The following is a 15,431-nucleotide window of genomic DNA, read 5'->3' as shown; positions in this document are numbered from 1 at the left end:
GGCGTAGAGCAGGTGCTCAGTGACTCTTTATTGGTTGAATGAATGAATACATGAAAAGATGTGTGGATAGCACTAAAATATAGAAATCAAGGTATGAATCTTAGGTCTTCATCTGAGAAATTATTCCCTGTTACCTTGAAGTTATACTCCCTCCTGTTCAAACTCAGATACAAGGAGGTGTGTGTGTGTGTGTGTGTGTGTGTGTGTATGTGTGCGCGTGTTTGTGTGTATGCTGGGAGAGAACTACTAAGGAACTGCCTGAAATTCCTTTTGTTATAGGGTGGAGCAAGACCAAATAAAACAATGCATCCAACTCTGGTGCAGGTGTCAGAGTCATTCACACTTGATCCCATGGGGCTATGTGTCTGTGTATCTCACCTGGAGGATGTCTCCAAACTCAGCCAAGAGCAGTTGTTTCAACTCCTCCTTGCATAGTAAGGCACAGTCCCCATTCTCTTTGGCATATTTGTGAAACACCTCGATCACACTGAGTATGCTACTCAGGAGTTGAGCCATTTTGACAAATACAGGTGAACCTAAAAGAAGAAACAAGATTTCTCCTGCCCTTAGGATAATGACCATGAGACAGCATTTCCACAGGGAAAGTGAACCCTCTGGATCTGGGAAAAAGTTTAAGAAGTGAGAGAGCCCCTTCTTAGCTGTACCCCTCCTTTGCCCTGACTCACAGTCAGGGACCAAATATCATTGCTGTAGTGGGAGATGGTGCAAACTTGGTTCCCCTGCTATAAAAAGAGACAATTTCTTAAAAAACAAAAAATGCATTGCAGGTGTTTTACATGTCCCATCCTCTACTCCAGGTAGGATTCGCTTGATTGAAACTCTCATATCAGAACAAAAGGAAGGGAGGCCAGGAAGCCCAATAGAGGCAGGGCCAGAAGCTAGCATAGTAGGGCATAATTTTCGACTAACAACTAGCAAACTGGAGGGAGCACTAAACAGATCCCACTGAACAGGTTTCAGTCTTGTAACAAGCCTTTCTTAAGCAAGGAAGAAGGCTGAAAGTCTCTCTTCATGGTCTAAGGAAGCTTTCTGGGAGGCTAAATTCCAGCAAATGCTTCTGGCCTGGATGATTTTGGGACATGCTTATAAAATGAAATCAATGAACATAAAAGCTGTTACAGATAAAAATAGCAAGTGGGTACATAGCCAAATTAAGGGCACAGATTATAGGAGGTATATATAATCAGTTAGGTCCACATTGGCCATGCTGGGAGACTTGGGTCTTTTGGGATCTAAATCTCAGTTACATTTTTTTCTTGTGGTATGAAAATTCCAGTTAGTGGGTTTATAGGCCTCCAAACTGAAGCCCTATCTGCAGAGCACATTGAACTGCCCAAAGCATACAAACAGTGATGTCTATAAGAATAAGTGACAAATAATGGATCACATGGGACAAGCTGAGTCCCTTGTTGTAATTCAATGCAATGAGACTTGAGCATTGCTGGGTCCATGGGCCTGGGCCTTGGCCCTAAATTATTAGGTCTTTCCTAACTTGCACAAAAAGTAAATGCTCCACTGTGGGAGACTAAGCTATTCATCAATAGTTACAGCCCTCAGTTTTGGGATGCCTAGGACACATTGAAGTGAAGGCACTTGCATTTCACAGGCACAGAAGTAGTCCATCCCAGCTATTGTCATATTCTCAGATAGAGGCAGAGAAAGGAAGCAGAAGGTAACCAAGGCTATTACCCACAAAAATTAGTCTCAGTCCTCCCCAGCCTGGTGTATTATAGGGCGCTTGAGAGCCTTGTAGATACTACCAGTGCTCCCCCGTGCATATCTTACCTGCTTGAGGAGGAAGGAGCAGAAGATTCAGGAGTCAGAGAGGATATTGGAAACCTAAAAACTCATCCTATTTATAGGAGTTTTAATTATCCTACCAGGCCATCCCAGGAGACACCCATTCTGTGGCAAAGCCTGAATCACTGTGGTCCCAGCCCAGCTCAGCCCAGCTTGACCTCTCCCTCTGCAAACCGTTTGGTTTATTTACTTCCCCCACTTGCTCATGAACCTGTTTGTCACTACAGTAGGTGACACTGTTTAAGTCCCAGCCCCATTTAATTAGGAGGATGTGTTTGTGTGTGTATGTATTTGTGCTGTGAGGGTCCCGAAAGACAGAGGTGTTGGCTGAGTTCATCCTTAATATATGTCACTTGCCAATACTAATAGAGGGCAACAGTCAACTCATACTGAAGAAGGATATCTACATGGTTACTTACAAACATATGTCAAAGTTGGAACTAGAGATTCTATTTGTTTGGCCAGAATATAGTCCCTGGAAGAGGTTTCTTTTAGACTAACCTTTTTCTTGTGCTGGTAGATATTTGGATATTAACCTATTAACTTATTTTGAATTACGATTATTTTTCATTTAACAACTCCACAGGCTAGTTGGGAGAAGTAGACACATAGTCAGTTTTGGGGATGAGGGGTGCTGATGGTGGAAATTCTACCACTTAAGCCTTCTAAGACTTACTACTGAAAAGTTTGAGTTGAGGGACAACATGGAGGTTTATGATATCTGTGAGACAGAAATGCTGCTAGAGACCCCAGCTTCTGTTCATTTCCCATCTCCATGCCCTTAGATGCCAGCACAGTATCTTGAGCATGGGAGATTCTTAGTAAATATTTTTGGGGTAAATGAATTATTGGATTATGGAAGCACTGAAGAATCTTATGTAAGGTGCAAAAACCTGTAGACTCACCTGTATTTCAACATTAGTCTCACATCTAGATCCCTGTTTGGACCTTTTCCTATGTATCCATCAGCCAATCTGTTAATTTTAATAACACTTGCTATTATTTACTGTGTGTTCAGGATTCTACAAGGGAATCACAACAGTGCAGAAAGATTTTAGTTCAGTTGGAATAAAGAAGCTTCGCATAGAAAAATACTTTGAACTCCAGGGATAGGACATGCTAAGTGCTGAGTATTAGAAACCTAGGTGCATGTGCAGTCTTTGTGGCTGGGCCTGGACGTCCCTTAGGAGGTGAGCTTCATGTTGTTCCTGAAAGGATTCAGGTGGGCAGAGAAGAAAGCAAAGGACTTCTGAGTGGGGAGAAGGGAAGAATCAAATGTACTAAGGTGAGAGTTTGTATGTTGTGTTTGGATTCAAGTGAGCTGGTAAGTCTGCGTTGAGCAGAGGGATTTAGAAGAGTAGACTTAGAAAATTTTGGATCTGAAAGAGAAATCTAGCCTTAGCTTCTGAATTTTTCAGATAAGGAAACTGAGGTTCAGCTAGGTTGAGTGTATTTGCCAAGGGTTTCACGGGCTATGACTAAAGCGAGGCCTGGTTTACTTGTTTCCTCACTCTAGCCCGATATGCTTTCTGAGACATTCTCTGAGGCAGATTTGGGGCCTACTTTATGGTTTGTTTTAATGAGAAAGGAGAAGCAGGGTTTTGGTCAGGAAAAGTGACATAATCAAAGCATTGTTTAGAGGAAGAATCTAATGGCTCTGTTGTAGGTGGTCAGATGTCTCAGTTTGTCTGGGACTAAGGAGTTTCCCAGGACATGAGACTTTCAGTGGGATAGTTCTGGGCAATCTGGACCAAGTTGGTCACCCTAAACTGTGGTGTACAAAATGAATTGGAAAGAGGAGTACGGGGCAGTGAGGCCAGTTAGGAGTCTATGATATGGCACGGGTGAGAAGTGACAAGGACTTCGACCTGGATGCAGTAGTTCAAAACTATGGGAAGGTAGATGGATAATAGCAGGAATAAAGGGATGAGGTCTGGGGACAGATTAGAAGAGGGGCAGGGAAAGTGGGAACACTAGGTGAGATTCCAAGTCTTTAAGTCTAGATAACTAGTAGAACTATGGTACACTGAAGAAATGTAACTTCTGAAGGGGGACTGATGGGTCTAAGATCCAGTGCTTCTATTGGCATTTCCCAGGTCTGCCTTTTGTAGTCTTGTTATACTCCCTCCAGCTTGCACCCTTAGCTGTCTGGGGTCTCCCAGCACAGGTCAGGACTTTCTTAAGTCTGTTCATAAATTCTGAGAGCTGGGTCACATTAAGGTTCTCCTTATACTTTTGCGTCTCTACTTAGTGCTCTTCAGTTATATCTCTTCTCACCTGTTAGAATAAAAGAACTAGGGAGGATTTGGGTGTCCCCAGAGGCAAATAAGAGGAGTGGGGGTGGGATGGGCCGGGGTTGAAGACAATAGCCATCATGACACAGAACGACAATATTGTGTCCCCTTTCTCTTGGCATGTTCCGTGGCTCTCTAGCAACTGTTTCTTTTGGTTAGATGGGAAGTTCTCTTTGTTTGATGCTGCAGTGAGAGAAAGACTATGTTCTTAAGAGTTGGATCTGCTATGTGCGCATTCATTTAACACTTAATACATTCTGATAGAATAGGCAGAGAACTATGTTGATCAGCCAATCAGTTAATCAGTTAGTATTTGTGACCATACAGAGGGCGCCCTTTGTGGGCACTGAGATAAAATGTAGTCTTTGTCCTTAAAGAACTTTCAATGTCACTGGGATTGAAAATTCAGTCTCACTGGGATACACAAGATCTTTTTCTGTGGTTCAAATTGCTTCACAGGTATTACTGCCATTGATAGGGTAGAGAGGGGTTGACTAGAGGGAAGAAGGGGGAGGCCACAGGGCTAGAAATAAAACACCTTTGAAGGAATCATCAAATGTGACCTTTGTTTCTTTATCTGTAAAAGGAGAGAGTTGGAACTTTCTTTTGGCATTGGCATTCTGAGATTCTGTCATGCCAATCTTAAGGTTAGCAATGGCTTTAGAGGTCATATTTAAACATTGCTCTATTCAGATATTTGATAAAGCCCTCAGAAATTTGTGCTTCTCAGTCTTTCTCTGTGGAAAATGGAGAAGTCAATTATGGGTGTCCTGTTTCTTCATTAACATTTATAAATTTTATGAGGACCTACACTATTTTTAAAAATTATTTTTCAATGTGTTTCGCAGCTTTAAATGCAGTCGTGTTGTGTGACCTTTGGTCTCAAAGGCAAGATGTTTTAAGCTACAATTTATTGAAGTCTTATTGTGTGCTAGGCTATGCGTTAAGCATTTTATATATATTATCTCCTTAAAAATAATTTCAATTTTTATTTCATATTCCATGGGTATATGTGAAGGTTTGTTACATGGGTACACTGCTTGGTGTGGAGCTTTGGGATATGAATAATCCCATTGCCCAAATAGTGAGCATAGCACCCAGTAGTTTTTCAACTCTTTCTCCCCTCTTCCCCCTTCTAGTAGTCCCCAGTGTCTATTGTTGTCATCATTATGTCCCGGAGTACCCGATATTTAGCTCCCACTTATAAGTGAGAATATGTGGTATTTGGTTTTCTGCTCCTGCACTAATTTGCCTAGGATAATGGCCTCCAGCTGCATCTTATGCACCTGACAAAGGTCTAATATTCCAAATCTATAAGAAACTTATTATCTTGTTTAATGCCCACAGAAACTCCATGAGGCAGAGAATATTGTTTTCATTTTTCAAACAAGGACACTAGGCCTCAGAGAAGGATAAGTAACTCGCTCAAGGTCACACAACCTGCAACTGGCTGAGCTGAGGTTTGAACTCATGTCTTCCTAATTCCAAAGCCCTTGTTTGCAGCCCCTATGTTATGTTGCCTCTTTTGGAACAGGACTGGTGATTACTGCCTCCCCAATGAGAGAAATAACTTTCCACATAGACTGAAGTGAGTAATACCAGGGTAACTTCCTTATGACATATTGTGAAGGAATCTGACCTTGAAATGAGAATCTCTTGACCTTTAACCAGTCAAATATTTATTATTTTCTTATGTTTCTCCAGAACTTAGATGGTTTCAACACTAAAGGACCTTGTAATCTATTTGGGGAGATAAGCCAGATGCTTCTATTTACAGAAACGAAACCCACAGAGAAAAAGAATACCCTTCTCTCTTTACAATTGACTGCTCTGGGCACTGGTTTGACATGAGACTGAAGAAGTTCCATTTGTTGCCCATTCCCTGCAGTTCTTGATCTTATTGTAAGCCTTTGCTGTCCATTTCCCTTGGGATGCAGATGTGCCTAGTGGGTGTGACAGGTACTGTTTTGAGCTAATGGACTTTTCAGGGAGTCTCCTTGTGATATTTTGGCCAAATCATTAAGAATAATTATCATGGAACTCTCAGACTTCCTTTTTCCTTCTTTTGAGATGTTGGGTGTCTATTGAGATTAATCCTACGGGATTCAGAGGATGGCTATTGTATTACAAGGGAAGACCCTTGTGTAATGCTGGGGCAGGCACTTTTTTCCTGCTTGTCCCTTTGGCATTAAGCAGGTGGATAAACTGCAGATGTGGCAAATGAACACCTTCCCCTGGAGAGGAGCGCAGCTAATTAGTAGACATAAAACCCTTTGAGATCTCTAGATATTGAAAGGTCATTTATTATCATCTGCACAAATAAGTTCCCATTTAAAAATCTTTTCTTGTAGGTGAATTACCGTCCTGTTAATTATAGGCCATTTCCCTTTTAATAACATCTGTGGGAGTCGATGGTTTATGAAGGTAACTCTGGTATCAGCAATATTTTTACTCTGTCAGAAAATGTGTTCTGAGCCCAAGGAAGGAAGCCTAGGTTTCCTGGGGATTGAGTGCACAGGTTTCAGTCTGGAGCTGTGCTCCTCCTCCCCAGCTAGCAGCCCAGCCTTTTCTTCTACTGTAGGCTTTTGTTTTTGGATACAAGAGCCAGCATTGCTCCTCTCCCCAAGATCACAGGCCATATCTTCCCCACAATGAAATGAACTAGGAAGTGTCAGAAATCACTGCTAACACAGCCCATGGAATTTTAGGTAATTCCTAGCACATGGCTAATAAGGCTACAGACCAAAACTGAGATCTTCAAAGTGACTGACGATGGCAGAATTTGGATCATTCAGGTCAGGTTTCTGAGTTTCTTCTTTTTCTTTTTGTTAAAGAGCTTTACTGAGATATAATTCACATACCATACAATTCACCCATTTGAAGTGTATGATTCAATGTTATCTAGTTTTGTTCAGCTGTTACTAAGATCCTCCTGAAAGAAATTCTGTGCCCATTAGCAGTCATCTGCCATTCTGCCCTCTTCCAGCCTCTGGCAGCCACTAATCTGCTTTCTGTCTCTATGGATTTACCTATTCTAGATATTTCATGCAAATGGAATCATATAATACGTGGTCTTTTTTTAGACTAGCTTATTTCACATAACAATATTTTTAAGGTTCATGTATGTTGAAGCAGGTTTTAGCACTTCTTTTCCTGTAAGTCTGAATAATAGTCCATTATATGAATAGACAGTGTATCATATTTTGCTTATCCTTTCCTCCACTGGTGGCCATTTGTGCTGTTTCCTCCTTTTGGCTATTTGAATAATGCTGCTGTGAACACTCGTGGACAAATTTTTTGTACAGATGTACGTTTTTAGTCCTCTGCAACCAGGCCATGCACCTAGGGGTGGAGTTGCTGAGTCACATGGTAACTCTGTGTTTAACTTTTTGAGGAACTGCCAAACTGTTTTGAGTTTTTTTTTAAAAGAAATTTCTGGAGTAGAGTGGTTGGTTTAAAAACCTTGACTTGAGGATGCCAACAGGCTAAACCTGCCCGGCCGAGATACAGCTGGGCAGAGGCAAGGGCTGTGGAGTTGAACTGTGGCTCTGGATCTCCCAAGGGTCTTGCGCAATCTTCTGACCCAGCAGCTACCAGAAAACCCACAGTAGTAGGCACCTGATAAAGGTTTGGTGACTGAAGGAATGCATATGTCTTGAGGTAAAGTGGGAGTGGAGGAAATGGGGTAGGGAAGATAGGTAAATAGCTTTGTAATCTGTGACGTTCCCATTGTGTTTTAGGGATTTTAGCAATTCCCTTGGGGTGCCATCAGTGTTTTCAGTTCTCTCACTGCCACCCCTCCCCTCATCAATTCCATCAGGAAGGGAAGAGGTGAATTTAGGGAATATGGTATATGGAAACCAATGTTCAGGCATTTGCCTATTCCCCTTTCGAGAACAGTCAGGTCTCCTCCTGATTTTCCTTGCAGCCCTTCCTGGCCTTTCCTCACCCTGGTGAACCAGAGATCACTTGAATTGAGACTTGGAAGCCCTGGCTTCTCTTCAGGGCCCTGAATTCACTCTCATTGTGAACTTGGGAAAGACACTTCCACATTGTGACTTTATTTCCCCCCTTATCTATAAAATGAGGAAGAGGTTTGAAGTGACAGCTGGATGAACTGGATGACTTCCGCCTCTGCAAGTCTGTGCCTCCAGAGGTCTCCTGTGCTCTGAGACTCTGTATAAACTTGCTTCATGTCTCTCTCTCCTCCTCATCTTTATTCCTGTCATCCCTCAGGAGAGGTCCTGGTTACTATTTGCTTGGACTTTTGTGTAACTATCAACAGATCTTCCTGCCTCCAATCTTCCTGTCTAATTTATTTTCCACACTGTTCTCAGAGGAATTCTCTCTTCTCAAGAAGGGTTATCATGCCCTTTAAGAATAAAGGGTTATAATTTTCCATAAGAATCAAGTCCCAAAACTTTAATATGCTATTCAAGGCCTTCCATAGCAAGCAGATTTTTTCAGGGATGTATTCTTACTTCTTTCCAACCACACTGGACTTCTTGATGTTCTCTAAGTCAACCCTCCACTTCCTCTTGTTTCTGTTTTTATTCACTTGGCTTCTTCCTGGATCCTTTTCTCCCTATCTTCTATCTAAATTCTAGCCATGTAAACACATTTAAATATTCACCTTTTCTATGAAAACATTTCTGAGTCTTCCTAGTCAGACTCTCCTCTCTCTTTCCGCATGCTCTGCAGTCATTTCATGGTGTTTATAATGTTCTATTTTGTATTCTTATAGATGGCTGGGTCTCTGCCTGTCTATCTCACTGGACTTGAGCTCTATTGTGAACAGTGGAGGGTGTCCAAGTTCTTGGCATCTTGAACAAAGAATTGGACAAAATGCACAAAGCAAGGAAAGAAAGAAGGGATTTACTGAAAATGAAAGAACACTCCAGAGTGTGGGAGCAGGCCTGAGCATAGGGGCTTAGGGGCCCTGTTATAGATTTTTTGGGAGTTTAATAACCTGTACTTGGGGTACACCCTATGTAAATGAAGAGGATGAAGTAAAGTTACAAAGTCGTTTACTCGGTGTATGCCCTATGGAAAGAATATTTCCTCTCATAGCTGAAGTGCAAATCAACCTTATGTTCCCTACCTCCAGACCATATTTTTCTTCCTCACTATGAAGGAAAGATTTCTCCTCCTTTCTCTCACTGTCTCCTATAAGCTCTCTTTGTCATCCTCAAGGTGGGTGTTCTTTAAATGTGAGATTGACTGGCTCTCTCTAGCTCCAATGCCTGTGGTAGACTGAGATTCTAAAACATAACTAGGCTCTTATTTCATGTGGCTCTTTAGCACTCTCTGTTGTTGCCAATGTATAATTCTTGCCTCTGAATTAGGTGACGAATTCTCTGAGGGAAGAGGCCCTGATTTCTCCTTCTGATTCTCCCATGAGCCCTGCCATAGTGCTGGGACCCCAGTGGGTGACTGAACTGGATGGCGTTTTACCTCTGCAAGTCTGTGCCCCCTGAGCAGTGTTCATTTGGGATTTAGAACTTATTTGTAACTTGTTGGCTCTTGGAAATAAAAAGAGTAATTTGTGAAAATTCTAGAGCCTTACAGCGTATGGGGCAGGAAGATGCTGTTGGTAGATGAACCAGTGGTGGGCTGTGATAATTTCAGGAGGTTTGGGAGATGGTTGCTGGTATCTTGAAGAGTTTACATGCAGACATAACAGAGGAACTGCTTTAGTTTCTCCAGAAATATCTGCATGCTAAAGTTTCCAGGCCAAACTGAGAGGTGGGAACTGAGGCACAGCCTAAGAGCCCCAGCTCTCACCAGCAGGGAAGCTGAATGTGGTCATGCGTACGGGGAGAAGCAAGCAAGTTGAAAGCAGTGATTGGTCAGAAGCAGATTCATCAGGGCTTCTAAAGGTCATCTTGCCCTGCTTCTGACTCAGGTAGGCCAGTGCCCAGTCCGTTCTTCGTAGGTGTCAATTCAAAGGCTCCCCAGAGGAGCAGATGGCCTACTGTCCCCAAGAAGCTCATGCCTGTGTCTTATTCCCTTAGCTGTCAGGCATAGTAGGATGCCAGATCCAGGGTCCTGAGAGAGCAGGGAGAGAAAATCAGGTAATGCCAGGAGCTTTCATGAAGGATTGAGTAAGGAAAGGAATCCTTCTGAGGTCTTTGCCAGCAAAGCACAGCAAGAGTATTAGAGGCTACTAGGGGATGGTGTAGGGGCTTTGGTGGAGATTATCTGGGACTGGGGAGGGGTGCTGTCACCAGTCCTCTGTGATTTATTGCCTGGTCCCATAAGTGGGGGCAGTTGATGCTTGCATAATACATCTACTTGTCATGTCCACCTAGCAAAATCTTGGCATATTCAAGAAACAAGAAGATATGATTGAGGAGTTGGAAGCCAAGTAAGAGTTTTCCCCACTGGTTGCCTGGTTCATTCATTCACTTATTCATTTATCTTCTTGACGAATGCTTAGTGAGGAAGATAGAACTGTTAACAGTCAAACGGATTCTGGGAAGAGATTATGGCAGAGCTGCGGTCAGGTTGGAGTAAGAACAAAATTTCATTATCATCAATTCTTCTCACACAGTGGGACTAGCCCAGACAAGTGCTATCTCTTCTGCTGCTCTTGCCCCTGACGCTTACGCCACAGTGGCTTCACACCCTTCTGCGTGCCTGAGCCACGACTTGGCTAAATTACCACACCACTTTGCTATGGGAATTCTGCCTAATCATCCTCCTTTAATCTTCAATCTCTTTATTGTGGTCACAAATGCTCCACATGGCCCCAGTCACCCTGCAGGAAAGAAATCATTAGCTTTGTGCAGCATCAGAATTAGCAACATCTTCCTGTCCCAGGAGAAGAGGGGATGGGAGGATGGCACAGTTCAGGGCTTAGGGGAGGATAGGGGAGGAAAAGTTGCAGCAAAGGGAGAGGCCCAGGCAGGATTTTGTTGCAAAATGTTACCTGGGCTGCACCTGCTATATGCAAGAGAAGAGGCTGGGAGTCCCCTCTGCAGGGTATTCATGTCCCATCTCTGTGCCATGAGGAGATGGGCTGGTGAAGGTGAGTGCAGGGAGGTTTCCTGTCATCTCAAACCTCTCAGGCTCCATAGTAATGTTTCAAGTATCCAGAGCTTTCCTGCCTTTGAAAAGCAAAAAATTGTCTCAGGAGAGACTGTGATTTTTGCAAGGTCATGCAGGGTCACACAAGAAGTTAATAGCAAAACTATAGTCAGAATTCAAACTTTCTAACACAAGCATGTGACCTGTATACTTGTTCCAGGACTCTATGTTCTATGTTTTCCTCTTGTCACATTTACGGATGCAGTCCAAGGCAGAGAGAACATGACTGTGAGGTCAGGCAGATCTGCGTGGGAATCCCAGTTCTGCTCAGGATTGTTGAAGAAATTAAATGAGCTAAAGTATGTGAGTACTTAGCCTGGTACCTGGTACAGGGGGTTATGCAGTCAGTGTGTTGCTCTTCTTCCCTTCCAAGGTGGCCTGGCTGTTATCTCCTTTCTGGAAACTCACTGAGCATCTGAGATCCTGACCTCCTTGGGTACAGTCCTAAGTTTATTTAGGCCTACACTTATAGGATGTGTCAGGAGCTCAAGTACTTTATGAACAGAGATTAATTGCTCTTATGATTTAATACACTGGCCATCCACAGTGGTGAGATGCTCCCTGAACTATGCTATTTGAGAAACAATGAAGGAACTTTGTGAGGCTAATAAGATTTGTGCTGTTAATTTAAGTCTTGAGGATGTGGACTACAGAGAGTATAACATTTTATAGAATTTGTTTAAAGCCACACTCTCACCTTTGCCATAACCTGGCCTTTCATAATACATTCCCATGGCCACCTAGTATCATGGGTAAGGCTCTCATCAAATGCTTCTTGGAGAGCCATGCATTTTGCAGAAGAGGAGGTGGGAGATTTCCACAACGAAAGGACTATGAATGGGGTGAGAAAAAGACAGGGAAGCAGGTGAATATCATTTCCATTGTTTGTTCAGTGGTGGTTTTGAGTGAACATCTCTCTTTAATCCAGAATAGGCAGGAAAATGATATGAATTTTAATCGTTGTCAAATGCAAATTAATACATTTAGTGAGAAATATAGTGTGAAGCACATGAAACTGCACTGTCAGGAAGAGAAGTTGAATCTGGGGTCAGAAGAACTGGTTTCTGTTCCTGGTTCTGCAAACTGTCATCAAACTTGAAGGACTCATTCTGAGGCAGAGAATGAATAAATCATTAGCTTCATGAAGCATCAGAATCAGCAGCACCTTCCTGTCCCAGGAGAAGAGGGAAGGGGAGGATGGCACATTTCAGGGCTTAGGGGAGGATAGGGGAGAAAAAGTGAGAAGGGAGGCTGACAGAAGTGTTGCAGACACTGCAACACTTGCATACCAAACACTGTATACTAAAGTAGATGTTAATCTGTGCTGCCATCTGTATATGCTGATTCAGCTGTAATTCAGTCACTCACTTGTTACACTCTTACATTTTCACCAGTAAGCAGTCCTTGTGCCTCCTTATATGGGTGGCCCAGTCTCTGATACCAGATCAGCAGCTTCAGCTTCATGCAGAGTCCCTCCTTTGAAAATCCAGCTTTTGCTTGATTTTATTATAGGATCTTGGTCTCCTGTTAGTGTCTCTCTACCTCAGTCTTCCCAGAATGCAGGAATTCTTGCCCATAATATCGGGCCAGTACTTTTGTTCTAGGCTTATCTCCGTAGACCTGATATCCACCTTTTCTCTTCCTATTACCCAGTAAATGTCCATCTTTAGATTGTGAACATACAAGACACTGGCCTTTACAGGGCCTCTTATCTCTGTCACAGCATGGAGTTTTCATGACAACAAAGAGCTGAGAACTCTGCTGGCACATGGTAGGCGCTCAAGACAGGTTAGCTGCTTTCAGTATTATTTTCTGTAGGTAGATGTCTTAGCATGATTATTATTATTACTGAAACCCACCCAAATTATGCATATGGATCAGTGGGCTCTGATCCAGGAAAGGGGGCCCAGGAATTGCTGTACTGCCAGTTGAGCACATGCCTTAGTGTGTACATCTGTCTGCCAGCCTCTTGGCTGTGTCTGCCTGCACTGTGTTGCCACCTCCTGTGCAGCACTCATCCCTTGTGCTGCTCTCCTGGCTTGCCTCTCCTCCATGCAGAGTTGTGGCCTTCCTAAGGGTTCCATTGGTGATTTATTCATCTTTGTTTTCCCAGCTCACAGCTCAGCTCCTAACGTATAGCATGCCATGGGAAAAATGCCTTTTTAAGGGTGAATAACTTAAAAAGGAGAATCAAATGATGGATGCTACTGAAATGTATACTGCAAAGGAAACAAAAATACTGTCAGCTACCCTGGCTCTAGAGCCAGATTGCCTGGGTTTGAATGCTGGCTCTGGTGCTTGTGAGCCAGATGAGCCTATACAGTGACTGGCACATAGTAAGCCCTCAGTGAATGTAAACTATGATTATTTTTTATCATCATCATTATAAAAAGTCTTTAGTGGACTGGCTTCTAAATTATGGAGTGCAGTTTTGGCCTCCAAAACCCTTAAGTAAGAAGTAATTTTGAAATGTTAGGAAAAGGTAACTAGAAGGTGATGACAATCTCCTACTTCAAGGCCTCTGTACTTGCTGTTTCCACCATTAGAAATACTGTTTCCTCAGTCACATGATTTAATTCTTCATTTAATTCAAGTATTTACTCAAGTGTCACTTTATCAGAAAAAGTCCTGGTCATCCTGTAAATAGCAACCTTTTCCCACCAGTTGTCGTTTTCTAATTCTCCATTCTACTACTCTGCTTTGTTTTTTTCCTTGGCACTTATCACTGTCACCTGAGTTAGTACATATTTGTTCATTTATTATCTCTCTCCCTCACTAGAAAGTAAGCACCTTGTAGCCTCAGTGCCTAAGACAGTGCTGGCATGGTGGGTAAATGCTTGTTGATAGGATTGAGTGGTAAAAGTAAGTCTCTTCATTTAGAGAGGATGACAGTGGAGAAGGCGTTAAGTGGAAGACTATAAGATCAAGAAAGGCCTGTATTATACGAATATAGTTATAATCACAATTACCTAAAATACTAGAATAAGGAAGTCCTCATCTTTTTAAGGCTTGAGAAAGCTAAGATTAAGACAAAGGAAAGGAAGTTTTATTTTATACAACAGGGCATAGTTTAGGGGAATTCCTCGATCCAAGAAGTGGTGCCTTGTGAAAAATAAGAATCTGTTCATAGATTTCTGGAACATCTGGGTACCTCTCTAGTCATTTAGCCCTGGGGGTTTCCTTAGCCTTCTTGCATTCTGCTCCTGGGGCCTCAGTTAGAGGCAGGCTCTGGTAGTGAAGACACAAGGGGCTGGTATCAAATTGGCCATTTTGGATGTTTCTATGAACCAATATAATGAGAGAGAGAAGTGAGAGGGCAAAGAATAGAGGTTGTTAAGAGCAAAGAGGAGGGATGGAGGGTTGGAAGAGACCGAGTGGAGAATAAGGGATTAGTATTTCCCCTGGGTCTTCACAAGTGGGAGACACAGGGAAGAAACCCTGGAGGAAGTGTTTACATTTGAAAAGTTTGGAGGACTACCATAGACCTTGGGTTAGAAAGGGTCATTCATTCTATGGTTTGTTCATTTAACAAATATTTATTGATAACTGACTATGTATCAGACACTCTTCTAGAGACGGAGATTGCAGCAGTGAAATCCTGCCCTCATACAGCTTTTACATTCTAGGCTGGGGGGACATACAATAAACAAAGAAGTAATATGGGTGTATGTCAGTGCCAAGTGCCATGGTGAGAAAGAAACAGGGAAAGGGACAGGAAGTGCTGGAATGGTGGGTGGAATGGGGGGCAGGAACAGGTTGTGATTTGTAACTGGGCAGGTGACTGGCGAAGGCCCCTCTGAGAAGGTGACATTTGATAAGAGCCTGAAGGAGGTGAAGTTTTCTCTCTGGCTTCAACCAGAGGCCTCCTTGGTCCTGGGCAGCCGGGTTTAACTGTGTGTTCCTGAGTCTCATTTCCTTCCCTGGCCCAGGCTCTCTCGTTTCCTTTACCCAGTGAACATTAGGTGCTGAGGACACACCATGAACAAGACAAACAGGCTCCATGACTTTGTGGACCTTTCAGTCCAAAAAAGGAAATAGGTAAATGGTTATTACCTAACTGTGAGGGATGCTGCATTAGGACATTTCCAGCTCCGAGCAGGGCATTGTTCTTTCTACAGGGGGATTAGGGAAGGCTTCCCAGCTGAGATGGAAACTTCGGTTGGAATTTGTATTTTCTTCATTTCCAGTCCTTTGTCCTTGTCTTCTGTCCCTCCCTTCTTTGCCGAA

General features: G+C 42.9%; 1 protein-coding gene across 1 annotated transcript in view; it reads right to left on the bottom strand.

Annotated features, from left to right (window-relative positions):
- Positions 1–12,668, bottom strand: part of RPTN (repetin) — a 23,081-nt gene extending 10,413 nt beyond the window's left edge. The window contains exons 1-2 of the mRNA XM_011973654.1: positions 12,588–12,668; positions 12,226–12,313 (exon numbers count right to left, since the gene is read on the bottom strand). Coding sequence (XP_011829044.1) covers positions 12,226–12,313; positions 12,588–12,668 — 169 coding nt within the window. The remainder of the gene's footprint in view (positions 1–12,225; positions 12,314–12,587) is intronic.
- Positions 12,669–15,431: the final 2,763 nt, after the last annotated feature.

This window comes from Mandrillus leucophaeus, unplaced genomic scaffold (assembly GCF_000951045.1).
Source record: "Mandrillus leucophaeus isolate KB7577 unplaced genomic scaffold, Mleu.le_1.0 Scaffold139, whole genome shotgun sequence".
Lineage (NCBI taxonomy): Eukaryota > Metazoa > Chordata > Mammalia > Primates > Cercopithecidae > Mandrillus > Mandrillus leucophaeus.
Note: the sequence above shows the minus strand (reverse complement) of the source record. Positions and strands in the feature narration are given on the sequence as shown.